The sequence below is a fragment of the Berghia stephanieae genome, chromosome 11 (genome assembly GCF_034508935.2).
Source record: "Berghia stephanieae isolate SIO BIC M18660-M18661 chromosome 11, UCSD_Bste_1.3, whole genome shotgun sequence".
In the NCBI taxonomy this organism is placed as follows: domain Eukaryota; kingdom Metazoa; phylum Mollusca; class Gastropoda; order Nudibranchia; family Aeolidiidae; genus Berghia; species Berghia stephanieae.
In genome coordinates, this window is record NC_088370.1 from 7273109 (window position 1) to 7286767 (window position 13659).

General features: G+C 36.8%; 1 protein-coding gene across 1 annotated transcript; it reads left to right on the plus strand.

Annotated features, from left to right (window-relative positions):
• Window positions 1-2726: 2726 nt before the first annotated feature.
• LOC144956674 (L-proline trans-4-hydroxylase-like) lies at window positions 2727-13609 on the plus strand. The gene is made up of 9 exons (XM_078887325.1): window positions 2727-2832; window positions 5939-6017; window positions 6879-6960; window positions 7988-8098; window positions 8531-8622; window positions 9492-9582; window positions 11430-11559; window positions 12019-12170; window positions 12989-13609. Exons 1-9 carry the CDS (start codon window positions 2820-2822, stop codon window positions 13127-13129), a joined length of 891 nt encoding a protein of 296 aa, XP_078743451.1. The 5' UTR covers window positions 2727-2819; the 3' UTR covers window positions 13130-13609.
• The last annotated feature ends 50 nt before the right edge of the window (window positions 13610-13659 follow it).

The following is a 13659-nucleotide window of genomic DNA, read 5'->3' on the forward strand; positions in this document are numbered from 1 at the left end:
CGGACCAATCAAATTAAAGGGAACCGTAACCGTTTACCTTCTTGGAAAGGAGAGCCTTATTGCCATTTTAGCATTTTGAAATAGCCAAATTTTTGTTGCAATTGGCATTTTGAAAAATAATAAATTTGCTTTATCGAATGGTGATGGTTTGGGTTTAAATTTCTTTCTTTCTTTTTTTTTTTTTTTTTTTTTTTTTTTGGGGGGGGGGGGGGGGTCAATAATAACACTTTTCTACATATTTCACAAATTACTGTTCGGTGAGATGATTGTTTGGATTCTACATTGATCATAATTCCATAGGTTTACCGTTGGAACGCCAGTTTATGGTTGAAGAGTTGTTTTTTATTGTTGTTTTTGTTTTTGTTTTTAAGGGGTTTACGGCGCTTGCAACACATTTAGGTTATATCTGCGCCAGTAAAAAGGAAGAAAATGGGCAAGTAAACAGTTCTAGAATTACAATAAAGCACCCAAGAGAAAGTAAGACAAAGGGGAACTGGGAACAAATAGGGATCAGATGTAGATTCCAGGAGCATACACCACCAATGTACTTAGTTTGAGATCACCTATAAGTCTCATCCGGACGCAAGCACAAAATCTAACAAAGAGGAATACACTCAAATGCTTAAATTATACATAATACAAAAATAACAAATATAATAATACATAACGGAGAGATGATTTACAAGGGAAAAAAATATCATCTCCCAAAACAATAACTATGCATTTGACTGTTTCCCTCACAGCCAGGGCCATGACAAAACCAAGTAATCTCATTCCAAGACAAAGACAGAAAGCATGTTGGAAAACAGACACAATAGGATAGAAGACACAGCATGTACCTCCCTGTCCACCATGGGAGGTCAGGAACCCCACCCAGACGGTTGAAGAGTTGTCGCTCTCTTAAAATTTGTACTCTTTCATTGAGTCGATTTTGGGAAGATGGAAAAGTCTCACATTTTCAATGTTTCAAGAGATTGTTTTCCACTTCATCCAACAAACATGTTCTTCATAGACAAGACTGACTCGAAGCAACGAATATAATTATATCATTGCTCGTAGGCAGTGGGAGTCACATAATTATTAAATCATTCCTATTTAATGACCGAATCATTAATATCAAGGCTTAACTCTATAAAAGGCTGGATCACACAAAGTCTATATGAAAGCTCACGTTAAAAAAAAAAAAAATAAAAAAAAAAAATAAACCGGATTATAAATTAGGGGATGTAACCCATGAAAATACCCGCCTTCAATTAAAGAGGCAATTCATCCAAGAGTTACGCTTGACAAATTAGTGTAATTTTATATTACGTCTCAGAGAGTAAATTACGGAACTAATGGATGTTCTGAAGTATGGGACAGTTAAATTACTTGTAAATACGCTTCAACAGTCGTAACGTCACTTCCCTCGTAATGACGCATGGTAACTTAGTAACTGGCTCTAAACTATCGAAACAATGGCGGACGCCCTTATGAAATATTTCTCCGACGAACATAAAAGCGTATCCAGAGGAGAAAAACATTATAAATATTATGATCATGTTTTGACTATTACACATTCTGATCACAAGACATATGAAAAGTTATAGCCAGCATGAATAATAAAAAGTACCGATTTTCTTAGTTTAAAACCACGATGGCCGCCGTTGCTGGGTGACGTGACATCAGACTATTGAATCCAACTGTATTACTGAACGGCATTTATAGGTTTGCAACCAAAACGTTCGAGTTTTATGGACATTTGACATGTTTAACTCACAATTTTATACATTTCTCATTGTTTACCAAGGCAAAACGCGTGTTTCATCAAAAGCGCATCGCTGTAGTGTGTATTTTTCTCTCTGGCGAGCGGTTTAAAATCTTACTTAACAGATCCACATCTTCCCGCTGGAATTTCACCTGAAAATCCAATGTTTGTTTTTCATGGATTATTTCCCTTTGATCACGCAAGAAATGAAAATGACAATAGAGAATAAAAAAAAATCGATGGGGGCTCGAACCCGGAAAACACACACACACACACACACTCACACACGCGCGCGCGCACACACACACACACACACACAACAATCTAAAGGCAATGTCTGCTTTACTAGGGGTCCCAAGCCAACAGCAACCTTTAACACGTGGGGCGAGACATAACGCCTGTAAGGTGATATTTTTCCAACAGAGAAAACGATGTTAACAGTCAGGTACTCCTTTTACACTTGGATACGGTGAGGGAATGTGAGTAAAGAGTCTTTTCCAAGGACTCAACTATGCGCTGGTCAGATCAGGACTCGTAATTATTGATAATAATAATAATAATAATAATAATAATAATAATAATAATAATAATAATAATAATAATAATAATAATAATAATAATAAAATAATAACAACAACAACAACAACAATAATAATAATAATAATAATAATAATAATAATAATAATAATAATAATAATAATAATAATAATAATAATAATAATAATAATAATAATAATAATAATAATAATAATAATAATAACAATAATAATAGTAGTAGTAATAATAATAATAATGAAACTACTTACTACTACTACTACTACTACTACTACTACTACTACTACTACTACTACTACTACTACTACTACTACTACTACTACTACTACTACTACTACTAATACTCATGCATCATTTTCTCCCCAAAAATTGTGTATTTCGTATCTTCTCAATTAGTTCTATTAATAGATGTCACGTGGTTTTATTTGGAAACAATCGTCATTCAATCATTCAGGGGCAGGGGAGAAAAGAGTTGTTTACAACTTGCAACAAACCCATTATTTTCCACAGCTTTACGATGTCTAAAACAGGTTTTTCTTAAATTTAGCTTAAAAGTCAAAATTTAAATTTGTTGCAATTAAAAATGATCAAGCTTTTAAAATTAAAATCGATTTTTATTGGGGAAAAAATGGAGGGTTCCTTAATAAACCTTTGCCTAATTTGAACTTTGTTCTAGATAACGTCTAAAATTAAAATATTAAAAAAAAATAATTAAAAAGGCCTAGAGTTGAGTTTAGAGCCTAGACTTCGCCCTCCATACTTCTGCTATGTTTATGATTATGGATTAACACCTCACCACACTCATACTGTGTCTATGTTGGAAGAGGGCTAGGGCTAGGGAGACCAAAATCTTGTTCTCTTTGGTCCCTAGCCAAATTGGCCAGTTTTGGTTAGGGCTAGGGACTAGGGAGACTAAGATTTTGCCTTCCCAGCGTAAAACCACACTTTTGTTTCTGGACCTGCTTCTTTATGTTGAAGAGGCGAGTTTTTTTTTTTCTATTTGTTACTGGTTTGGTTTTGTTTTGCTGTTCTTGTTTTTTTGTTTTTTTTTTTTTTTGCTGTTTTAAAAAGGCGTTGTAACGTAACAATATTACCATGACTCCCCCCCCCCCCCTGTAAACGAATTATTGAAACTAGGAGAAAGTTGAAGAATAAAAAAATGAAAAACAAAACAAAACAAACAACAACAAAAAGAACCCCATTAATAAATTTAAAAAAAAAGAAAAAAAAGAAAATGAATATGATAATAATATGTCAAAGATTTAAAAAAATAAAAAACAAGATTAGCAACAACAAAAAAACCCTCCAAAAAACAAACAATCAAGTAATAAATAAATAGAAGAAAAAACTCGCTTCACAGAAAGAAACAGTTTCATAAACGAAATTACGGTTTTATGCCAGGAAGCCAAAATCTTGGTCTCCCTAGACAATTCATGTTTAAATTTAATGGATGCCAGTGGTCATCTCCTCCGCCAAAATATTATTACGATTAATGATTAATGATGACCGTATTTATTCAGAAACACATGGCGGGCGACTCATCACGTCATATTATTACTAAACGTGCCTCATCTTGCAAACAAAAAGAAGCGATGTTTGCAGACATGCCTAATACTACAAAAAATTCGTAAAAATTCACATTTTTGGCTCCAGCTACAGAACTGCATTCGCCTCTTTGACTCATTTTCAATAAATCTTGTTGCGAAGGAAGGTTTAGTTCCTTAGAAACCATATTCAGGACCATATTTGGATCATGCTGAGGGCAAAGTGTTTATTTCTAAGCTATTTAAAGTTGATTTTTTCTCTTTTTCCCTTGAAATTGCGAATTTTTGAAATTTCAAGTAGTCAGCTCTGTGTTTGGTCACAGATTGGTGACAGAATTCTTGCCCTGACGTTGTTCCCCCTGGGCAATGCACGTCACACGCATTACCCTCGACACTGTTGTTGTCTTTGGTTGTAAACAGTTATGCTATTGGAAAATATCTTTTTCTTTCAAAGGCGTTCTCATCTTTCTCCTGAATTGACAATCTCTGTTTTTTTTTTCTTGTCCTGCTAGGGATCCTTAGCTGATAGGGAGGCAGTTAAATGTTTAATTCCTTTATTAGAGAGCTATTTTTTCCTTGTAATAGTTTGATATTTTTTCGAAAACTAAAAATTAATAACAGTCAGATAGGCCTTTAAAAACCATTTAATATGATACCTTACTTTTTGATCTAGGATAAACGGTTCCAAAGTTATGATGATTTTACTACTCAAAATTTACTTTTGTAAAAAGCTCAAAATCTGTGACTGGGAATTTCCCCACGGGACAGCCTCTCTATAAGTTGACTACTCATTGAAACAGGACTTTAGCATGGAGAAAACAGGGTTGGTCACTGGCGGCCAAAATTGAACATACTGCACTACCTTCAATCTTGATTAAATTTGGCATAGAAATATATAAATGAATTATCAAGATGCCTTTTCTTTTCTTTTTTTTTTGCTATCTAAATTTTGAAAAAAAATTACAAAAGTTTAGAAATGACATAATTTTTATCAAAATTATCATTTTTGACATAATTTGCCCACATTGATTTCAATCACCTTAAAAGAAAGTCTCTTTAAAACATTACCAGAACCTTCAGATACTGTGAAAAAATAATGCAATAGTGATTATGTGAAATTGCATTATTCAAATTTTAACCCAAACTAGCGCTTCACTTTTCCAATGGCTAATCGGCACCAGTCTATAGGCTAGAATCAGACTACCTATGTAAATCTCTCTATTAAGTACTACAATCCGAACTGGTTTATTGGGACGGCTCGGTTCCTGAAAATTCGTCCCTGTTAAGCGGTGTCCTCAATACCAGCTTGGACTGTATTATTATCATCTTTAGTTTTGAATATATTGTACTCGTTAAACATTTTTGTGTCCATCATTGCTTGTGCCTGGATGGGAATTTTAGGTGTCAAAATGGGAACATTTCTAGATTACTCATGGAATCTTCTTCTCCCTATTTGAGCCACTCACCTTTGTCTTACTCTTTCTTTGGTATTTTAAACTTCAGATCTACAACTTCCCCCCTAAAATCTCAAGGTAATATTAAGACTGCTAGAGGCTGTGGACTGTAAAAAGTAATAAACAAAAGTGAATGTTGTAAAAGCTTCAAAAAAGAACAAAATACCAAACACAGAACATTTTGGACTCAAAACCCTTCTTCAGCCAACAACAAAAAAAGCCCAATAAAGACATAAATTACATTACTAAATTCCAGATAGACGACAGAATTAATGGGAATTTAGTACTGTATTTATGTCTTTATTGTTTTTTTGTTGTTGGCTGAAAAAGGATTTTAAGCCCAAAATGTTTCGAGTTTGGTATTTTGTTCATTTTTGAAGAGCTGTTATATTCACTTTTGTTTATTACCCTAAAATTTCCCATTTTACTGACACTGAAATGACCTGTAAAACTCCTAAAAACAATGACAACAACAACAAGGTAGCAATCCCCCCCCGACCCCTTGTGACATGTTATGTATAGAGTTATTTCCCTCAACATATCAAGTCGTTATGTTTAACAGATGACATGTAGATATGGTATGAATGAATGAATGAATTGCTTTACAAATTGATTTATTGATTGACTCCATGTTTCAGACACCGCCTATACTGACAATTTCTCAGTGACGACGTCTTTGAAACAAGCATTTGATGATGCAGGTTACATCATTGTAAGGTAAAATTCCATTCAATTTGTCTACAAATCGTTTTGTTCTATTATTTATAGAATAGAATAAATATAAACATTTACACATTTAGCACATTTCCATGGATTACCCTAAACCTAGCTCTAACCCTAACCCTAACCCCAAAGCACATTTCCATGGATTTACTCTAACCCTAGCTCTAACCCTAACCCTAACCCCAAAGCACATTTCCATGGATTTACCCTAACCCTAGCTCTAACCCTAACCCTAACCTAACCCTATAGCACATTTCCATGGATTTATCATACTCACTTGGCTTCACAATGTTTCATTTATTCCCCCAGTTGACTGTATGAACCAATATTTCCATTTTATTAAGTACTGGCTGCCTGTGAGGTCCTTTTTGTACAAAGCAAAAAACAAAAAACAAAACCAAAACAAACAAAAACAATTCCAAAAATAAAATTAGCTTAGTAGATGTTTATACACTGTGCCTTCTATTCTTCTTCTTCTTCTTCTTCTTCTTCTTCTTCTTTTTCTTCTTCTTCTTCTTCTTCTTCTTCTTCTTCTTCTTCTTCTTCTTCTTCTTCTTCTTCTTCTTCTTCTTCTTCTTCTTCTTCTTCTTCTTCTTTCTTCTTCTTCTTCTTCTTCTTCTTCTTCTTCTTCTTCTTCTTCTTCTTCTTCTTCTTCTTCTTCTTCTTCTTCTTCTTCTTCTTCTTCTTCTTCTTCTTCTTCTTCTTCTTCTTCTTCTCCTCCTCCCTCCCCCCTCTCTTTCTTATCCTTCTCCCATTCCTCCTCCTCCTCATCTTCCTCCTCCTCCTCCTCCTCCTCCTCCTCCTCCTCCTCCTCCTCCTCCTCATGATCATAATAAATACGTTTTTTTTTCCCAGAGGCCTGCTTGACAGAGATGAATTGAGTAAAGTCAGTGAATGTCTGGAAGGATCTGATGCCATGACCAAATTTTCCTTTGCGGTAATGGAGCACCATATTTCTTTTGCCCAGACCCTGGCTGTAGTCTATTTTTTTTTTTTTTTTTTGCGCAGGAGTTTGTAGGGAATGAATGTTTGTGAGATCTCCTTTGAGAGATCATTCTATATTTTTTTGTCAATGAAAAGCATCTGTTTTATCATATAAACCAGACCTGACTAGTACTACGATTGACTCCAGTTACAGAACTGCATTAAAAAAAAAAAAGAACTTTTATATAGCGCAATATCCACTTAACGTGCTCAAAGCTCTTTACAAGGGGTCCCTGGTCAACAGCAACATTTAACATGTAGGACGAGACATGACGCCTGTTAGGCGATATTACAATTTTTCGGACAGACAACGCTGTTAATGGCCAGGTACTCATTTTACACCTGAGTACGGTGAGAGAATGTGAGTAAAGAGTCTTTTCCAAGGACTCAACTATGCGTCGAGCGCGAGGCTTGAACCCAGGACCTTCCGATCCGAAAGCGAGTGTCATACCACTAGACCACATTCACCTCTTTGACTCAATAAATCTTTTTGAGAAGGAAAGTTTAGTTCCTTAGATCCTATATTCAGGACTTTGGACCTTTTTTGGATCATGCTGAGGGCAAATTGTTTATTTCTAAGCTATTTCAAGTTAAATTTTCTATTTTTTCCGTTGGAAACTACGAATTTTTGAAATTTCAAGTTGGCAGCTCTGTATATAAACTATGTGATTGTCTCTCTCTTGGTAGAAATGTCATGCCAGTCCAGAAAGGAAGCTAATTTTTTTTTTTTTAATTTTTTTTTTACAATAACTACTATGTTACTAGTGTGCATCTTGTGTGAGTGTGTCTATGTCAATATTGTATTGTTATAAATGTGTAACCAAATGACAAATTGCCACTTTTTTGGGGACAATAAAGATATTATTATTATTATTATTATTATTATTATTATTATTATTATTATTATTATTATTATTATTATTATTATTATTATTATTATTATTATTATTAATGCTCTAACAACTGAATAATATTTGCAGATAAAAGATGGAGAGAGTCGACAAAGTCACATGTGCTTGTGGAGCCATCCAGGACATGATGTGACCGGAATGATTGCTCGATGTGAGAAAGTCGTGAACACAGCTCAGGATGTAAGTGATTTTTGAAACAAAGCTGCTCACCCAATTGATAGTTCAAAGTTCAAAGCTTTATTTTATGCAATTTTCTAATAAATAGAATATTAAATCCATTATAATTGTTTAACCCTTAATGGGCTGACCCTCTTCAAATATTCCTTCCACAGATGGCTGACATAAGAGGCATAACTCTGGTTTTCTAATGAATGAAGTTTTTAAAATATAACTTATTACTCGACTGACCGGTTATCAGGTCTGAGGTTCGATCCCCAGTCAAGGTAGACTGATTTTATGGGATGTTTTTTTTTCTTGCATTTTTCTTTCTTGCTTTGTCTGGCACCTTTCATACACACTTGTTCAGTTCTTTATCTTACACCAGTGCCTGCTCCTGAATTTCTTAATTTGATAAACTGCTAAGCCACGATCTGGTACCATTCCCCCCCACAGCTTCTTGGAGGAGAGGTTTATCATTATCATACAAAATTGATGATGAAGGAAGCTTTCACAGGAGGCAAACATGTTTGGCATCAGGACTATGGGTGAGTAGAATATAAGTTTAGAGGAATATGGGCATGGTGAGTAGAATTTCTAGTTTAGAGGAATATGGGCTTGTTGAGCAGAATTTATAGTTTAGAGGAATATGGGCTTGTTGAGTAGAATTTATAGTTTAGAGGAATATGGGCTTGTTGAGTAGAATGTATAGTTTTAAGGACTATGGGCTTGTTGAGTAGAATTTATAGTTTAGAGGAATATGGGCTTGTGAGTAGAATTATAGTGTTAGGATATGGGCTCGTAGTAGTGTGAGAATATGACATACGAGCCATATTTGGAACGACAATACAATTGCTTTGTACTTCTAGGATATAACATGTCACTAGTTTTTCAAAACTTCCACGAGATCTAACAGACCCAGCTACCCATTCACAGCTGGAGTCTGTTTGAATAAAATCTCGGCTGCAACCAGGATTGGTCTTGGTCCCTTTGCATATGAAGTGAGTGCTCTACCAACTGAGCTATGGGGATCCCCACTCTTTGTAAGTTATAATATTTGTTTTATTCTCTCTCTCTCTCTCTCTCTCTCTCTCTCTCTCTCTCTCTCTCTCTCTCTCTCTCTCTCTCTCTCTCTCTCTCTCTCTCTCTCTCTCTCTCCGTCTTCCTCTCTTCTCTGGCTCAGCAGTACGGTCTTTGCTTCGTACCCTAAAGGTACAGAGTTCGATTACCTGCCACTGCGCTGTGTGGCCTTGAGCAAGTCACCTCGCCCTAACACCAACTCAATTTGCAGCGCTGCACTGCGGCTGACGCCTGGGTTATTCCAGTCTTCCCTTGGAATAGACCCTAGAGACAAATTTCCCCTATGGGACGAATAAAGGGAATTTTATTTATTTTTTTTCTATTATTTTATGTTCAGCTATTGGTACAAGAACGGCTGTTTGTTTCCCGATATGATGACTGTCTTCATTGCTATTGATAAATGTTGGAAGGAAAATGGCTGTCTTCAGGTAATATTTCAAATGTACTTCTGTCTATTTTATAAGTGCCAAATATTTCTCTGTCGTCTATCTGCTTTTTAGGCTCAAAACCCTGCTTCAGCCGATAACAAAAAAACAATGAAAACATTAATACATGACTAAAATCTTGTTTTTTTGGGTTTTTATTATTTTTTTTTGAATAATGTATTTATGTTTTTATATTTTTTGTTGCTGGCTGAGGAAGGGTTTTGAGCCAGAAACATTCCTTGTTTTGTATTTTGTTCTTTTTTTTTTTTTTTTTTGAATCTGTTGTATTCATTTTTGTTAATTACTTTCTATATGTGCCACTGTTTATATTGTGTGGCTACGTGGTCATGTGGTATGTGCCACTGTTTATATTGTGTGGCTATGTGGTCATGTGGTATGTGCCACTGTTTATATTGTGTGGCTATGTGGTCATGTGGTATGTGCCACTGTTTATATTGTGTGGCTATGTGGTCATGTGGTATGTGCCACTGTTTATATTGTGTGGCTATGTGGTCATGTGGTATGTGCCACTGTTTATATTGTGTGGCTATGTGGTCATGTGGTATGTGCCACTGTTTATATTGTGTGGCTATGTGGTCATGTGGTATGTGCCACTGTTTATATTGTGTGGCTATGTGGTCATGTGGTATGTGCCACTGTTTATATTGTGTGGCTATGTGGTCATGTGGTATGTGCCACTGTTTATATTGTGTGGCTATGTGGTCATGTGGTATGGCACTCGTTTTCGGATCAGAAAGTCTCTATGTGTGCCACTGTTTATATTGTGTGGCTATGTGGTCATGTGGTATGGCACTCGTTTTCGGATCAGAAAGTCTCTATGTGTGCCACTGTTTATATTGTGTGGCTATGTGGTCATGTGGTATGTGCCACTGTTTATATTGTGTGGCTATGTGGTCATGTGGTATGTGCCACTGTTTATATTGTGTGGCTGTGTGGTCATGTGGTATGGCACTCGTTTTCGGATCAGAAAGTCCAATATGTGTGCCACTGTTTATATTGTGTGGCTATGTGGTCATGTGGTATGTGCCACTGTTTATATTGTGTGGCTGTGTGGTCATGTGGTATGGCACTCGTTTTCGGATCAGAAAGTCCAATATGTGTGCCACTGTTTATATTGTGTGGCTATGTGGTCATGTGGTATGGCACTCGTTTTCGGATCAGAAAGTCCAATATGTGTGCCACTGTTTATATTGTGTGGCTATGTGGTCATGTGGTATGTGCCACTGTTTATATTGTGTGGCTGTGTGGTCATGTGGTATGGCACTCGTTTTCGGATCAGAAAGTCTCTATGTGTGCCACTGTTTATATTGTGTGGCTATGTGGTCATGTGGTATGGCACTCGTTTTCGGATCAGAAAGTCTCTATGTGTGCCACTGTTTATATTGTGTGGCTATGTGGTCATGTGGTATGGCACTCGTTTTCGGATCAGAAAGTCCAATATGTGTGCCACTGTTTATATTGTGTGGCTATGTGGTCATGTGGTATGGCACTCGTTTTCGGATCAGAAAGTCCAAGGTTCAAGTCCCGATCTGAATGAGGATGAATGAAACACCACAGATGAACACCACAGATGAATGAGAAAATGTGGTAGTGGCGTAGTTAAGATGAATCTTAACTACGCCACTACCACTGTGTCTCATTCATCTGTGGTGTTTCATTCATCCTGTTTTGTTGATAAAGGGGAAACCCAAAACGTTAATTTGATCTGTTTTTGTAATTAACTTGAAGCTTACAATCAATTTCACAATATTATTTATAACATTTCTTAAGTACTCCGATTATTTTCTTTTCAGTTATCGTTAATTACTCTTTCTAAAAAAAATAATTAGGTTTTGGAAGGGTCTCACAAATGTGGCCGCATAGAGCATCTTTTTGTTGGGGGCCAAACCGGGGCCGATCTGCAGCGTGTGGAGGAATTGAAAAAAGTGTTGCCTCTGAAATTTGTCGAGTTGGAACCAGGTGAGCTCTAGTTTTATTTTTCTGAATGCTTCTATCTCAATCCACTTTTCTTATTCAATCCTTGACTTCCTGTAATCTCGTATTATGGTTGACTCTACGTGTATGTGCATTTCCCCCACCCCACCCTCGATAACATATGTTTTCTCTAAAAAAAAATCTATTTGAGGTTTAATTTTTGAATTTCATATTTTTTTATATGCCTTTGTTTTTATTTCCACCACAGCAGTCATAACCATCGTCACATCATCATCATTTTCAACATTGTCATCATCGTCATTTATCATATTTATCATTATCATTATTATAATCATCATCATCACTATCATCATCATCGTCAACATCATTTGTGAAGTTTTTTGATATTTTGTAATATTTTTTGTCACAAATCACCCAACATCACCACCATCATCTATCTCTGCCTTACTTCAAAACATCCCTTCCATTCTCTTCCACTTCCAGGAGATGCTCTATTCTTCCACTGCAATCTCCTCCATACCAGTAACGCCAACGACAGTCCCCATCGCCGCTGGGCTTTCCTCTGTGCCTACAACCGTGCCAGCAACAACCCAGTCTTCAAACACCACCACCCACAGTACACCCCTCTTAACAAGGTGTGTAAAATTTTAAAAAAGATTAAAAAATTCTCTTTATTCATCTCATAGGGGAAATTTTTCTCCAGGATCTATTCCAGGGGAAGACTGGAATAACCCAGGCGTTAGCCGCAGTGCAGCACCACAAATTGATCAAGGGCGAGGTGACTTGCTCAAGGCCACACAGCGCAGCGGCTAGTGAGAGAACTTGGTACCTTTTGGGTACGAAGCAAAGACCGTACCGCTGAGCCACGCTGCACCCTAAAACCCAACTATGCATTGCATTGCTCAGAGCATGACTTGAACCCAGGACCTTCTGATCCGAAGGCTAGTGTCATACCACTAGACCACATAGCCGTGCAAAAATCATGAGGAATAAATCATCCCTAAAAGCCTCTTCACAGATGGATGTTTTTTTTTTTTTGGTCAATTTTTATTTTTGCTTGACTGTATCATGCAACATGGGGATGAAGTGACCAAGGGATTTAGGCACAGCACTTGTGGCCTGGTAGATTCCTGGTTTGAGCCCCGCTTCAGGCACTTTCATTTTTGGTGGAGGGGGTGGGGGCAAGATTATTAACCCCAATTTGCTCATGTTGGACAACACGGGTGATTTCTGTTGACATCAGAGGATGTTTAACTAATTTCAACTGTAGACATGACAAGCCTAGATGACAGCATCTGATGATTGCGGGCGCTGAATGGCGTCATTTAATTTTTAAAGTATGCAACACTGTTTCAGCTTTTTATCTTTCTCAATTTCCAACTTTTCACATTTTTGCTTACTGGTATGCACAAAATTTGGCAGTAAATATTAAATATGACCGTAATTGTTCCAGGTGGCCAACTCAGCCATCTTGGCCTGCAACAACTTGACAGACATGACTGGGAAAGATTTCTTGGATCCCAGCACTGATGAGACGATCAAGGCTGACAAGGTCAAGGCCACCTCTGAGGATGGAAATGGGGTCAAGGTTTAGATCCCATCAAACCGATGTCCACAAGGGACTGGAAGTTTTTTGGGGACAGCGTCCCTTTTTTTTTTTTACGATACAGTACAATCAGAAATAATTTTTTAAAAAACTTTAGCTTTTATATCGTGCAATATCCACTTAATGTGCTCAAAGCGCTTTACAAGGGGTCCCTAGCCAGCAAAACACTTAACATGTAGGACGAGATATGATGCCTGTTAGGCGATATTACAATTTTTTCGGACAGGGACAACGCTGTTAACAGCCAGGTACTCATTTTACACCTGACTAAGGTGCGCGTAGAATGTGAGTAAAGAGCCTTTTCCAAGGTCTCAACTATATGCTGTTAAGAGTGGGGCTTAAACCCTGGGCCCTCAGATCAGAAAGCGAGTGACATACCACTAGACCACATAGCTGCACATTCAAATTTCACTAGCATGTTAGGACAATAATCAACAATGAATATAACAGCTTCAAAAAAGAACAAAATACCAAACACGGAATGTTTCGGTCTCAAAACCCTTCTTCAGCCAACAACA

What these genes read in the sequence shown, in the direction of transcription:
- LOC144956674 (XM_078887325.1), top strand. An exon ending in ATTTGTCGAGTTGGAACCAG is followed by an intron (nt 11,560 to 12,018) that starts GTGAGCTCTAGT and finishes TTCCACTTCCAG; the next exon opens with GAGATGCTCTATTCTTCCAC. An exon ending in AGTACACCCCTCTTAACAAG is followed by an intron (nt 12,171 to 12,988) that starts GTGTGTAAAATT and finishes TAATTGTTCCAG; the next exon opens with GTGGCCAACTCAGCCATCTT.